Source organism: Schistocerca americana, chromosome 2 (assembly GCF_021461395.2).
Source record: "Schistocerca americana isolate TAMUIC-IGC-003095 chromosome 2, iqSchAmer2.1, whole genome shotgun sequence".
In the NCBI taxonomy this organism is placed as follows: domain Eukaryota; kingdom Metazoa; phylum Arthropoda; class Insecta; order Orthoptera; family Acrididae; genus Schistocerca; species Schistocerca americana.
Genome location: NC_060120.1, coordinates 480,615,375 through 480,629,158, shown reverse-complemented (window position 1 = coordinate 480,629,158; position 13,784 = coordinate 480,615,375). Strand labels below are relative to the sequence as shown.

At 37.6% G+C, this 13,784-nt stretch overlaps 1 protein-coding gene across 1 annotated transcript in view; it reads right to left on the bottom strand.

The window, feature by feature from the left end:
- Window positions 1-899: 899 nt before the first annotated feature.
- LOC124593743 (sprouty-related, EVH1 domain-containing protein 1) overlaps window positions 900-13,784 on the bottom strand; it is a 32,081-nt gene continuing 19,196 nt past the window's right edge. Inside the window, exons 4-5 of the mRNA XM_047132077.1 lie at window positions 10,444-10,508; window positions 900-7,182 (exon numbers count right to left, since the gene is read on the bottom strand). Coding sequence (XP_046988033.1) covers window positions 6,382-7,182; window positions 10,444-10,508 — 866 coding nt within the window. The 3' untranslated portion in view covers window positions 900-6,381. The remainder of the gene's footprint in view (window positions 7,183-10,443; window positions 10,509-13,784) is intronic.

Here is a 13,784-nt window from a genome sequence, read left to right as displayed (position 1 = left end):
TGCTCTTCAAACCATGCATGTACACAGTGACCTGTGTGACATGTTGCATTGTCCTGCTGGTAAATGCCATAATGTTAAGGGAAAACAAACTGCATGTAGGGGTGAACATGGTCCCTAAGGATAGATGCATATTTGTGTTTATCCACTGTGTCTTCCAGAATGACGAGATCATTTTGGGAATGCCACAAAAACATTCTCCAGACCATAATGCTCCCTCCTTGTTTGCTTTCATGCCAACTGTCAACTGTTGCAACTCAATGGATGTCCAGTTGCAGCACTGGTGTGCAAATTCTAGCCTTCACAGCAGGTGAACAGCTGTCAGTAAGGTCGCACAAACCAGGAGGCTGCTGCAGAGACCCATACACAGCAACAGTCACTGAGGAGGTGCTTTTGATAGCCCACTTGTTCATCTGGGTAGTCAGTTGCTCAACAGTTCCATGTCTGTTCACCTGCACATATTTCTGCTCATTGTCACTCAGTTGTCATCCATGGTCCACGTGCACCACATTTGCCTCAGCACCAGTTTTAGCTAGTGCCATTTTGCCATGCATGGTATACTTTAACCACAGCAGTACACAAACAAACTTAACCGTTCAACTCTTAGTCTGAAAGCCGGTAATCAAGCCCTTTTGGATGTCATATAAATCACTCCATTTCCACATTATAATAAGGACTGCACTGTTTTCCACATCCCTCTGACGCACTTTATATAACCCCCCCACCACTAGTTTGTAAGTGGTGCCATCTATGAGTGATTGTTGAATGTGGACCACGTATTTCCGTATGCAATACTACAGATTTTGATGTCCTTTAAAGTAAAGAATAGAATACTAAGCGGTGGGAAACAAATACAAAATAGTGTACCGAGCAGAGGGAAACAATTTCAAAATGCCTCCATGTTACTATTCATTTTTATATTAAATATGAATATACAATAGAACCACATCTGACATTCAACAATAAAGGTACTTTGACAGGTATTGGAATTAAAAATTATCAAGTACAAAAGTTGTTTTTTCTATTTGTAACACAAAAAACAAATAACTCTTTCCAGTGGTGCTTAAAAATGATACAAAAAGAGTGTGTGACTCGGTAATTAAAACATACAGGAAACAGTCACAATAAAAAAATAATAATAATGAACAATACAATAAAAGCGTTGTGAATAAAATGAATAATTTCGTTGGCTACATTGTCATATTTAAGACATTTCATGTTGTGGAAACACCGTATATTTTCTTTCTTCGGCAAGAATTCACAGATCATGTCACAACGGAAATGACAGTCAACTACACCGGGACAGAAGTACAATATTTTTTCAAGAGTTTTAACCCAACAATGACAACAACTTTTCATAACACTTATTCAACGTCCAACTCTGAACAAAAGTAATGGTTCCTCACATTCATGACAAAATAAAAGATGGCAGGAAGTATAATGGATAATGACAAAGTCCATAAAATACTGTACTGCTATTTGCTGACAGCAGAAATTCAGAGAGTAAGGCATATTACAAATACTTGCAATAGCTCCAGGGAGCAAAACTAAGACACTTGCGACACAAAGACAATGACATCTTGTATGTCCAAAAATGTCTTACACTGGTATTTTCAAAAATATTTATTTCTATGTGATAGTGTCAGTCTCTCTCTCTCACACACAAATGTTGGTATTTATATGTGGCCATACATCTGACTGAAGGCTTCTCTTTTTCCTTGTAATATCTCAATTGCCACCTCCTCCTACCCCCCCCCCCCCCAAACACACACACACACACACACACACACACACACACACACACACACACACACACACACACTCTAATTTAAGATCTATTAAAGCTTTATCTAATTTTTCTTTTAAATTTAGAAAAAAATTCCAGCTATCCACTTCTGGAACTTAAACTGGTGGTGGTAATTGTTCTTAACCTCCTGTAAGTCATTTTCTTTCTTCTGTACTTTAGTAATTTAGCACTTCCTTTTCAACAATATTTGCAAGACTTCTAATGTATGTCATTTCTAAACTTTTCCACAGTCTTCTACAGTCCTATTTAAGTATTTAAAGTAACATTATCCTGTGCATTTATATGAAGAGAAAAAGATTTTTCCTCCATTTGTAATAATTATTTTTGTTACACTAATTCGTAATTTTGACTGCTGCTACTCAGTCATCACAAAACTCAAAATAAAAGGAAGGGAAACAAACTTCCAAACAAGGTTATTATTTAACTGTCAAAAGAGCTGGATATTTTGTTGCACTGCACATTAAAGTCAAATACAATGTTTAAGCTGTTTAAATAAACCAAAAAGTGACACACTTGACAACTAATTGATTTAATCCAGTTACGCTGAATAATACTACAATTTCAATTATCGGGAGTCATGCACCACACAACAGAGCGTGAAAGTACGTTACACCACTCAAGTAATTTTTTTGTGAATTCCAAGGAGACTGCCTCATGACCATCTCTTCTAATATTTTGTACACTTTCCTTGAAAACTAAAGTATGGATTATTCATTATTTACTAGTGTTGAAAAAATGAGTATTCTGTTCCACTTCAATGCAAGTAGGTACTCCAAATTTTACTTTAAGTAAAAGGAGTACTAATGCCCACACATTTAAGAAACTTGATGGGCAAATGTGGGTAAAAACTAACATAATAGGAGGAATTACAGAAAACAAAGTTCTACAGAACAGAGTGGGCTCATGTACACATTTTTTTCCCAGCCCAACGTCAAGTAACTATGAAGGAACATCTAAACAACTATTCATCAAAGCTGAAAGCAGAGCCAACAGAATGGATTTCATAAGAATAATACTGAATGCAGATGATGCAAACTGCAAAGATAATAAGATCATACATTAAGACACTGATACTGACATTTTAAGAAGTGTTACAGACACATCACAATGCAAAATAATACTTCCAACCAATTCTTTAGTTCTCCATAACAAAATGATATTATTGATTAACAAATCGTCTTTTCAAGAAATGGTTAAGCATACTTCACCATATACAAGAATAGTTATATGACGCTGAAAGAGGTTGTGATGTTGAGATGTTTAATGAAAAACATGTTTCCTCAATTAATTACTGCCGTATCCCCCTCCCCCAAAAAACGCAGATATAATAGTTCTGATTGTCACTGCACACATCACTGTCATCAATAAAGAAAAGTTATACAAATATTAAATAAATAAATTTTTCAAAACTAAAATTCAGATAAAAACTAAGCAACACCAAACAAATATAACAAGATAACAATGAGAGTAATCAGAATTACTGAAGAAAAAAGTAAAAGATTAATACAAGGTATCAAAAAGATACTAGAGGTCCCAGAAATTCAAAAAACAGTACACAAAGTACAATGTGCTAAAGGAAAGGAGACTCAACAACATAAACATTCAGAGAATAAGCACTAAAACTGCTCAGTTATTAACATCTTTCACTAATTTAAACACGCACGAGAGAGAGAGAGAGAGAGAGAGAGAGAGAGAGAGAATTAACAAAGCAACCAGCATTTACTACAAACCTTTCAACAATTGACCAGATTATATAAAACAGCACTTAATACACCAATCTCTGGTGTACTTCATTTCAGTATACATAAATAGACTTCACCACGTTTGGTCAGCTGCACCTTGAAATCATTTTTTGTGTCCCACAAACAAATTACTTTCTCATAAACATGTTTCGACAGATAACAGAATTTGTAATTTAAAGTAGCGCGTGTCGCAAAAGCTGAATGAAATAAATAGAAATGCAGCAACTCAAACTATTAATTTAAATGTCAATACAAAATAATTAACATCAATTCATACAAATTCTTCGTGAAACAGCAAATATTGCCTGCCTAAGTTGAAAAACTTACCTTTGCAACGTGAACTGTCATCTCTATGCTGCCACAATATTGTCATCACCTATTAAGGTTTGAAAAATTTTTTTACGTCAAATATTCCCACATAAGGAAACAATTCAGAATACTTTGTAGTAAAACAAGTGGTAAGCCAATGATCCTGTGCAATAATTAAACTGCTATTAACTCCAATGATTATTCAGAGTGCCTAATCAATATACAATAATAGTTCCTTCCAGGAAACGCTACTTCAAAATTAACTGTCATATTTTCACAGAACAATGTACTCTGATAATACTTTTGATTTCTTTCAGAACTGGTACTAGTATGTGGCAAAATTTCTGTCAGTCAGTAACTGCCTTTCATCAGAGGGGAAAACTTCTACACAATTTACTTTTTCTTTCTTCTCCCTTTCACATACAATATTTATACACATTTAATTTTGCTACTATCTTGCTGTTAAAATCCCCAAAAAATCTGTCAATACATAATTCAACAATCCATGTGCCTTTCTAAGTCTAATGAGAAATTAAATGGTATCAATTATTCTGGCACTAGTTAGGCCATTTGGAGGAAGCTTGGTACACACGAGCATTAGCGTTTGCTTGGCCACTTTTGAAACACATGCTTATGATAATATGGGCAAGCAGACAGTGTTCTTTCGTCACTCCTCCACAGCTCCCTTAAGGAAGTTGCTGTCTTACCACAGTGCTGTTACGACAAGCCAGGTCATATGAGCAGGTTGGTGACAGAGCCTCCTTTGCATTACCTATTGTGGAGAAGGCACAGTGGGAAGCACGATGGTGTAGTTGGAATGAGGAGGGTATATACTTAAGCAGAAGGAGTGAGTTTGGGACTATGGTGGAGATAGACAGGGAGCAGGTGAGGAACTGGAGAGGAGGGGAAAATTAAGTGGGAAAGAAAGGAGTTGGGAAGTGAAAAGGAGCTGGGAAGTGAAAAGGAGCTGGGAAGTGAAAAGGAGCTGGGAAGTGATATAAGGGAATGAAATGGAAGAGAGGAATGGCATAGATGGGATGGCACAAAGTCAGAGCTGGAGAGGGAATGGATGACAGCATGAGACAGGGGAATGGGAAGAGGAAGTGGGAAAAGAGGGGCGAGAAATGATGTGGAAGAGAGTTGAGGAGGAGGATAGGGGCAGGAGATGGTAATGGGCGAGGAGGGGCAGCAGACACCCACAGTGGGAGGAGAGACGGGAAAGGTGGGAGGGGAGATTGCAGGGACAGAGGAGATTGCAGGAACTGGGGAGCAAGATAATAGGGGGGTGAGAGAGACTGGCACTTCAAAATATATGTGCTGGATGACGACGATACAATTTACTGGATACAGGAAATCACTTTCCTTTCATATGCAAAAATTCCACATTAAGAAAAAAAACACACACATACAATAAATTATATTTTCTCTGTTATACCAAATGAAGAGGGAGATGAATCACAGTGCTGCTACGACAAGCCAGGTCATATGAGCAGTGTTTTTTTTTTTTTTTTATGACAATACAGACCAAATAGAATTTTTCTCCATTTCAGGTTAAAAATCAACACAATCTCCATTACTTTTGTTCAAAGTAGTTAACACAAAGAACATTCACCATTTCAACTGCAGGATAATTTGTGTGACAGAAGTGGATTTATAGCAGCATGTTGACAAATATTTCTGCACCCACATTCTGTATCCAATAGGCCAATATTTATCCTGCAATTGTTTCAATTGTATACAAAACTACGAGAAAAATTAGTGGCAGTTACATTTTCTTTGGTAATACCATGAGTGAAACCAACATTCTTGTGGGAGACTGTAGTCAAACCCATCACAACTTCCCCTTGGTACAATGGTATTCACATTATTTTAACGATTTCCATATCAAGTGCATCTTTCAATAAATCTGACAGTTGCTGACTAATACCTGTCCGGTGGGATAAATTTTCATCTGTACGTGTAACTGGAAAATACAGTTTAACATTCTCACTTTGGCACACCACACTGTCTTGCCTGTACTCAGTGATTAACATAACTGTGCAGCTTCAGGTCACAATAACTATACACAGATATTTCAGCAAAATGGAAATGACACACAATTCCATAACAAAGCAAGTCGCTGCACAGTATCTGGGGATCAGCCTATTTGACACAACAATTTCTTCTGTGGCACTTGTTAGCAACTTCACATTAACATTAACCTATCGCACAACTCCTGGCAATTACACAAGGGGTACCTTAAACAAAGCAGTGTCACCTATGTGTCTACAGAGCCCGCCACTGAGGACTGTGAACCTCAACTTTTTACTTGTAAGAGGGGCAACATCCTATGGACTACTGAACAAAGATGCCAATGAAAAGCCATCAGTAACTGTGGCATGGCACTGGTTACTGGTGTTTTCCCTAAAATTCCCTGTGAGCCAGTTGGGCATTCTGATTCAAGGAGAAGGAAGTCTCACAAATCTGCAATCTCTTGAAAGCCCTTTAGGGCAACAGCACCTTTGGAAGGTGCGGGGGTGGGCTGGGCTAGGAAGCCGGTCGATGACGACCGCCACACAAACCACAAGCTACACAGCACAAATGGCAAGCCCTGAGAGGAGGGTAGCACCATAGGCAGGGAACCAGCAGCGACAGCAGAGCTAGGCCCACCCAACGCCGTCCACAGCCTTCATCACGACCACAATCACAAGGATGCCGTACAAATTCACCTTCTGCATCTGCTGCGCAATGGTACACGAGACACTGCGCACAGGAAACACATGCCACTCTTTCAATACTAGTACGCACACAATCGGGTGCATACTCGCAGCTGCCACGGGGATTGTGGTCCTCCAGATACATTTCTTGGCAGTGACGGCAACGCCTACGCCTACCAGAAGTTACACCAATAGTTCCACGACCTTTTCCGCTGACAGCCCCTGGAGGTGGAATTGGTGGTGGTGGAGAGGCTGGTGCACCACCACCTCCGGCGTCAGGTGGGCTACGTTTCTTGAGGCTGCCAGAGGAATCACGGTGTTTCCGTTCCTCCACAACAGGATAGATATACTCGTGCACAGCCGTTAACTGCACATATGAGTAATTTTCCTTGGTTGCTGGTTCTGTCACTGGTGGTGGACTTGAGGGCTCCAATGGCAGACCTGGAGTCTGTGACTGTCTGTCAGTGGGAGTGCCAGACGCCGGACCTCCCGCAGTTCTTCGGGTCACATAATGTATGCGATGTAGATGGTGGGGTTCCGTTGGTGGCGTTGCATGACGACTTCCTCCGCGTGTTGTCGACGAATCTGATGATGAACGTGAATCTCCACGTTCCACAGGCAGATTCAGCGTCTGTATGACATCACATACTAATTTTAAGATCTGAATCATGGACAGAGTAGAACTTAAAAAAGTAAAGACAGGTAATCAGATTAGCGAAGTATTAGACTCAAATACTGTTCTTGACCTCACACACATAAAATTGCATAATTCTTCTTCGAAATTATTCCTTACAGATTTTAATACTGAGGGCAACAAGAAAGACCTATTTGCTATTGTAACTCCAAGCAACGATCTCCATATTCCAACAGAAAGCTAAAGTGTTCTATCATTCCTCAAATCACTCCATTTAGTTACATCAGGCACAGAAAACAGTATCTGTGCTCATCTGAAGCTGACAGGGCTGTGTACAAGGCTCAAATGTAGATCTAAAGTAACAAATTGCAGCAGTACACACTGCTCTTGCATTTGTGTATTTTACATCAATAACAAACACGAAATCAAATCCCTCAAATTACACATGGTCAGCTACTGCCAGATACTGAACAATATTACGTAGATATCAACCTTTCAATTACTCAACAAACGAGTCAGAAAGTTTGTGTTTCATAAAACAGTTTCATTCATTAGCTGCAAAAATACGTGTGAGAAATTATAAATTCTGAAACTGATGATTGGTAGTTATAATGATGTGACTTACACCAACCAAAAATAAATTGTACCTACAACTCAGTAACATTAATGAACTATAGTGGAAAAAGAGGCTAAGATGTTTTGGGGCAAATAAAGAATGATATTCTCATATAAAGGTATGTAGCATTAACATTGTGCTGTTTACCCAACAGAACAATAGTAACTATGTTCTTTATTTTCAATTCATTTTGTGCACATTTCCTTGTTGATGAACATACTGTGATGGACGCATGCACATGCGCGTTTGTTCCTCAACAAGGAAACAAGCACAAAATGCATTACAAAGAAAACATATAGTTGCTATTGTTCTGCTGAGAAAACAGGATGGACGCATGCATATAGAGACAGGCAGGCAGGCGCGCACACACACACACACACACACACACACACACACACACGACTTTATCACTGTAATTATGGTAAGTACTGCTACATCTGCATATTATAAATATGCTTTGAAGAGTAATTATAACAATAATGAGGATCATTAGTATGAGTAATATAAATGATTTCAAGTTACTCTTGTGCCATAAACCGTACAATGTTTTGCTTATTTTTACAAATAACTCCTGGATTTGCTATACTGAGTGCTCAGTTACTCAAAATTACACTGGCAATCAAATGTGTTTGTGCTAATCATTTGTCACAGTTTGATAGTTAAAACAACAGACTGTCTTTCTTATACATGCAGAATACCTACAAAACTAAACCCAAACAAGACACTGCAGTGTGAACCACACAATTATATTTAGGAAGAGCCTGTAAAATACTTTCATCTATGTATTCCAATTCATATTGGCAACAAAATGCTGCATTTACATGGCTAGAAGTCAAATGATTAGCATTTAACACAATTATCTAAGTAATTGTTCAATACTATTTATACACAAATTTTAATGCAGTAAATTAATATTTTAACCACTGTGAGAAATACACAGAATCAATTTTGTAGAAATGTAGTTGTAATTTTAATGTTTTATCAGCATTACAGAATAAATGAATATACAGCTCAAATTCCAATATTTAAAACTAAAGGCAGGAATCATGACACCCTTATACCAACAGTAACAAAGGCAATTTGAAAGATAGTCTACAAGTAGTTTAAAACACAGTGCAGCAAAAATGATCTCTACTCCACTGTTCTACTAATGCAGCAAAAACTTAAGAACAAATCACATACTACCTCTCAGTTATGTAATATCCCACCGTTTAAAGTTACTACACACAAAAGGAGAAATATCTGCAATGCCAACTTAATTTCCAAGCTTTCATGCACTACAAAGCCATTTCACATGAAATTTTCTAGCAAAAAATTAATTGTCTCATTTTCATAAACTTACGTGTGCAAATGCCAATGTTATAGCATATTTAAAAATACTTCGCAAATTATCTGACCTGCAGGAATGAAGACTTGAAAGCAAGACTTCAGTGATGCAACATGCACAACCCATTCAGAAATATCTGCATTCCAAAGACAAAGAGGAAAAGAAAATAATATATAAGAAAAATGTTTGCCAACTGGAAAGGTAACAGATTATCACTTTGCAAAATAATGAATCAGAGAGTGGCCAAGGCAAGATATAATACTGGCTTTATTTTATTTTATTTTTTTTTCACATCCAATATTTCATTCTTTCTTTTTCTGACAAACACGGTGACAGAAAACAAAGATGTACACATTTAAACTATAAAATTTAAAATCAGTTTTCAATCTAAGTAGTATTTTCAGGAAAGTGAAGCATATATAGTCTCATTCCCCAAAGGTTTAAAATTTTAGAACAAATCTACTACCAACAGCAGCCTCTATTTTCACACACATCTTCGCAGGATACTAGTCTCCTAAGCTCTTCCCAGTCATTCTCACTATCGCCTTTTTTCCCTTTCAGAATATATTAATGACAGTTGCTTTAACTTAGAAGCAAATGTATACGATAAAGCAGTACAACTAACATAAAATCACATTGCCACGATTTTTTTTGGGGGGGGGGGGGGGGGGGGGGGCGCAAGTGAATGGCACAAAATCTAATATGGTGCAGTTGTAAGAGGCACTTCACAGTGGGGAGGGAAAGAAACAGTACGAGAAGGTGAGACTAACTGCACCATCATAATATTGGTTCCAATATAGGAATAATTTGAAATCAACATCAGTTATGTGTTTACTTTTCAAAGTAACAGTGCCTTGCAAGCTTACTGTCAATCACACAGCACTTATACTTTCTAACAACAAAACTATTAGAACTGGACGCACATAAATTAACATTTCTGAAACTGCTACAATGGAGAAAATTAAAAATGCATCTTTTTTCTGTCACCTGTGTTAATAGTTCAGTAAAATATTCCAAAACTGAGGCTTCTGCTCATTTTGTTCTTCCTGTTCTTTCACTCTCTGTTCCATCTGCCAGCTCCCTAGTTAATATAAAACAAATGTCTTCAAGATCAATTCCTTCCAAATAATGATACAATGAAGCTCGGCAAAGGAATGATTAATTGGAAATTTTAAAGTCCTTCAAATTATACACACATAATGAGAAATCAGACTGAGCAAGATGCAGGAAAATCACTACATGCATTGTTTCATGGAAAAAATAGAATAAAATGCAAGTGTTAAATGCCTTTCAATAAAACTTCATGCCTACTAACCATAAATACATCATCGTCTCCTACATCTGCATTGTATTTGTGAAGGGGTGAGCATTCAGACAGACCTGAAATGAAGAGAGTGAACATGAATTGCACAACTACAATGTATCTGGGAGACCATGGACTCCCTACGTGGTCACGATATATTAATAAATGAGGAGCCCGTTGTTCATCAATGTATCTTACTTATTTACTTTTTCCATGACACAAAATACTATTTTAATTTAAAAATGTAACATTTAGTTCATCATATATATTCACCTCTTCCACTAAGCTACAGAGCAATGATATTAGATACTACTGGAAACTGACTAAGTAACTTTCTGTTTCTCCCTTAGCTTTAAAAATAACGAAAATTAGAGGGGAAAATAAAATAAAGCTGTGCAGTGCATAATTAATATGAAATTAACATACCACTGTATTTAAAATTTGTAGTGCAAAAGCTGCAATTTGGAGAGAGTTTTTCAGTCCCCCGTCTCATGATTTAAAAATCACCATGCAGTAATAACACTTAACATTCTGGTATGTAATTGTATAGACACTTTCATATCGTTCATAATTTGCAAAGCCAGAATTATTCTGTGTGAATGTATGTCTCATTAGATAATATGAAATTTACCATTTTAAAACACTTTCTTAGCAAGAATCAGAAACTACTGAGATAAAAAGTGACTCACCATAACATTATCCAAAAGCAGGCACAAAAGAAAAAAAAGAACAATGATTAAAAATCTAGATATTTACACAAATATTTAAAAGCAGACAAATACACATCCACTCACAACAGACTGACCACACAAGGCAACCCACAGCTTATCACCAAATAACAGCAAAACTTGCTGTATTAACCAAATTTGTATGTACAAAATGGCATAAAATATTGGTGCTAAATCAAGTTTTAGTAACACAGTGTTCTCATTTGAAAACTACACATAAAAGGACAACACAGAAAGCAGAGGGATGGTAAAGAGAATACTAATTCACGAACTAAGAGATGAAAGACATAATACAAGATTCAGTACTACCAATGCCTTAATCACCAGCATCTGATGAATACAGCCTCTCATATAAAGCTTTTTGTCTTCCTTTCATCCTTCCTTTTTTTTCAATAAAATAACAAGTTCATACTATCTGTTGCAGGTAAATGATTTCCTGTACGAGATTCACTGGGAAAAAACTTGATTAATAGACACTCCAGATCAGTCAATGATTTGGTAGTCACGTGCAATTTCCTCAAATGTCGTAACTTATACTATGGATCTGAACTCTTCTACACACAATAGGTTTTCTTTTCAGTTTTTTGCAACCAAAAACCAATACTGTGATTCACCCGAACAATGCAGTATGCACCTTATATTAGAGAACACACAAACTTACTGATTTTGTGTAAAAAGGCAGATCCAATGCAACCGATTGTTAGGCCCAAAGCAAGCAAAGAAACATTCGCCATATCACTTTTGTGGGGTAAGATTAACTATTGGAGGTACATTCTCCTCATAATACACCATTTCCCTACCTTTTGATTTTGTTCTTAGTGTTTTTCTTATCCTGATTATTAACAGATCATGAAATGCTGTTATTAACACAGTAAATATGTTAGGTTTATCAATATAGTGCTGTCTCTTAGGGAAACATTTTAAATGCTCTGTCTTTGAAAATACTTCATTGTGACCGTAAAAGGAGTTATTTCCTTCAGATTATGATAGTGATATTAATACACTTTTAAAGTCAACATATTTCAATGTATTTGTATTTCCTTTCCCTTACCAAATGGTTTTGTTGTACTGTCTCTATTTCTTCTACATACAGTTATTCCCCACAGTCATCATTCCATCTTTAACACATTACTTCCTTTACAGATACTATGTATTTAAATTCAAATATACTCAGCTACCCTTACATAACCCCCTGCTCCCAATCCCTTACCTCAAGGCTCATACCCCTGTAATAGACCTAGATGCAAGACCTGTCCCATACATCCTCCTACCACCACCTACTCCAGTCCGGTCACTAACATTACCTGTCACATCAAAGGCAGGGCAACCTGTGAAACCAGTCATGTGATCTACAAGCTAAGCTGCAACCACTGTGCTGCAATCTATGCAGGCATGACAACCAACAAGCTGTCTGTCCACATGAACGGCCACCGACAAACTGTGGCCATAAAACAAGTGGACCATCCTGTAGTCTAACACGCTGCAAACATGATACCCCTCATCTCCACGACTGCTTCACAGCCTGTGCCATATGGATCCTTCCCACCAACACCAGCTTTTCTGAATTGCGCAGGTGGTAACTTTGCTTGCAATACATCCTACGTTTCCGTAACCCTCCTGGCCTCAACCTTTGTTAGTCACTGTCCTCACCCATCCAGACCCTTCCCTGTTCTCATTCCAGCACTACACAGCCGTCATTTCACCGCCACACCCAGTCTTTTACTTTCTTTTATTTTTATTTCCCTCCTTTCCGCTACTTACTCCTTCCCCCCTTCGCACCTTCTCTCCTACCCTCTGTCTAAACTGAAAAACTTCAATGTCTGCCACTCCCACCATACTATCCCCTCCCCCTCCCCACCCCAGCCTCCTCCTTACCCCCACCCAGTTGCCATTCCCATCACGCACTGGTGCTGCTGATTGCAGTGTAGTTTCAGCTCTCTGAGACTGCAGATGTGTGTGCAAGTTGCGGTTGCGCTTGTGCTTGCGCGTGCGTGTTTTGTGCGCGTGTGTGTATGTGTGTCTACTGCTGACAAAGGCTTTAATGGCTGAAAGCTATGATTGTGTGAATCTTTTTATTGTGCCTATCACAGCTCAGCATTTCCGCTATATGGTGAGTCGCAACTTTCCTTCTCTCATATTGTTAAATTCAGTAAGTATGTTTACCAGTGACTAACATACTGTTTCCAATTCTCTTACATGAACATTACAACATAAATTTCTTAAGGTAGGGAAATTTGATAACAACATTGATGTTATAATATGTGAACTACATCAAATACTAAAGGAACTTTGACTCCTTATTCCGAAAACAAAACAAAGTACCTGGTAATAGTGAACATTCAGTAAACTTCTGCAAGCCAAAAATATTAAGACAACCTAATAAAAAATTTCTTGAGTGTGACTTTCCTTGTTCTTTCTTTGAATCTTGCACCATACCAAGAATAGCAAAAACTGTAGGACCTTGAGGACCAAATCTGCATTTGGATTAATAATAAAGATTAGTACACTAAACCTGCCATGTGATCATCAAGAAATCTCTGTGATATATTAAGTTAAGACCAACTGCTGCAGTACATCACTGTAAAGGCCATACTCTACATATGCGTGATATTAAACTGAATTTCT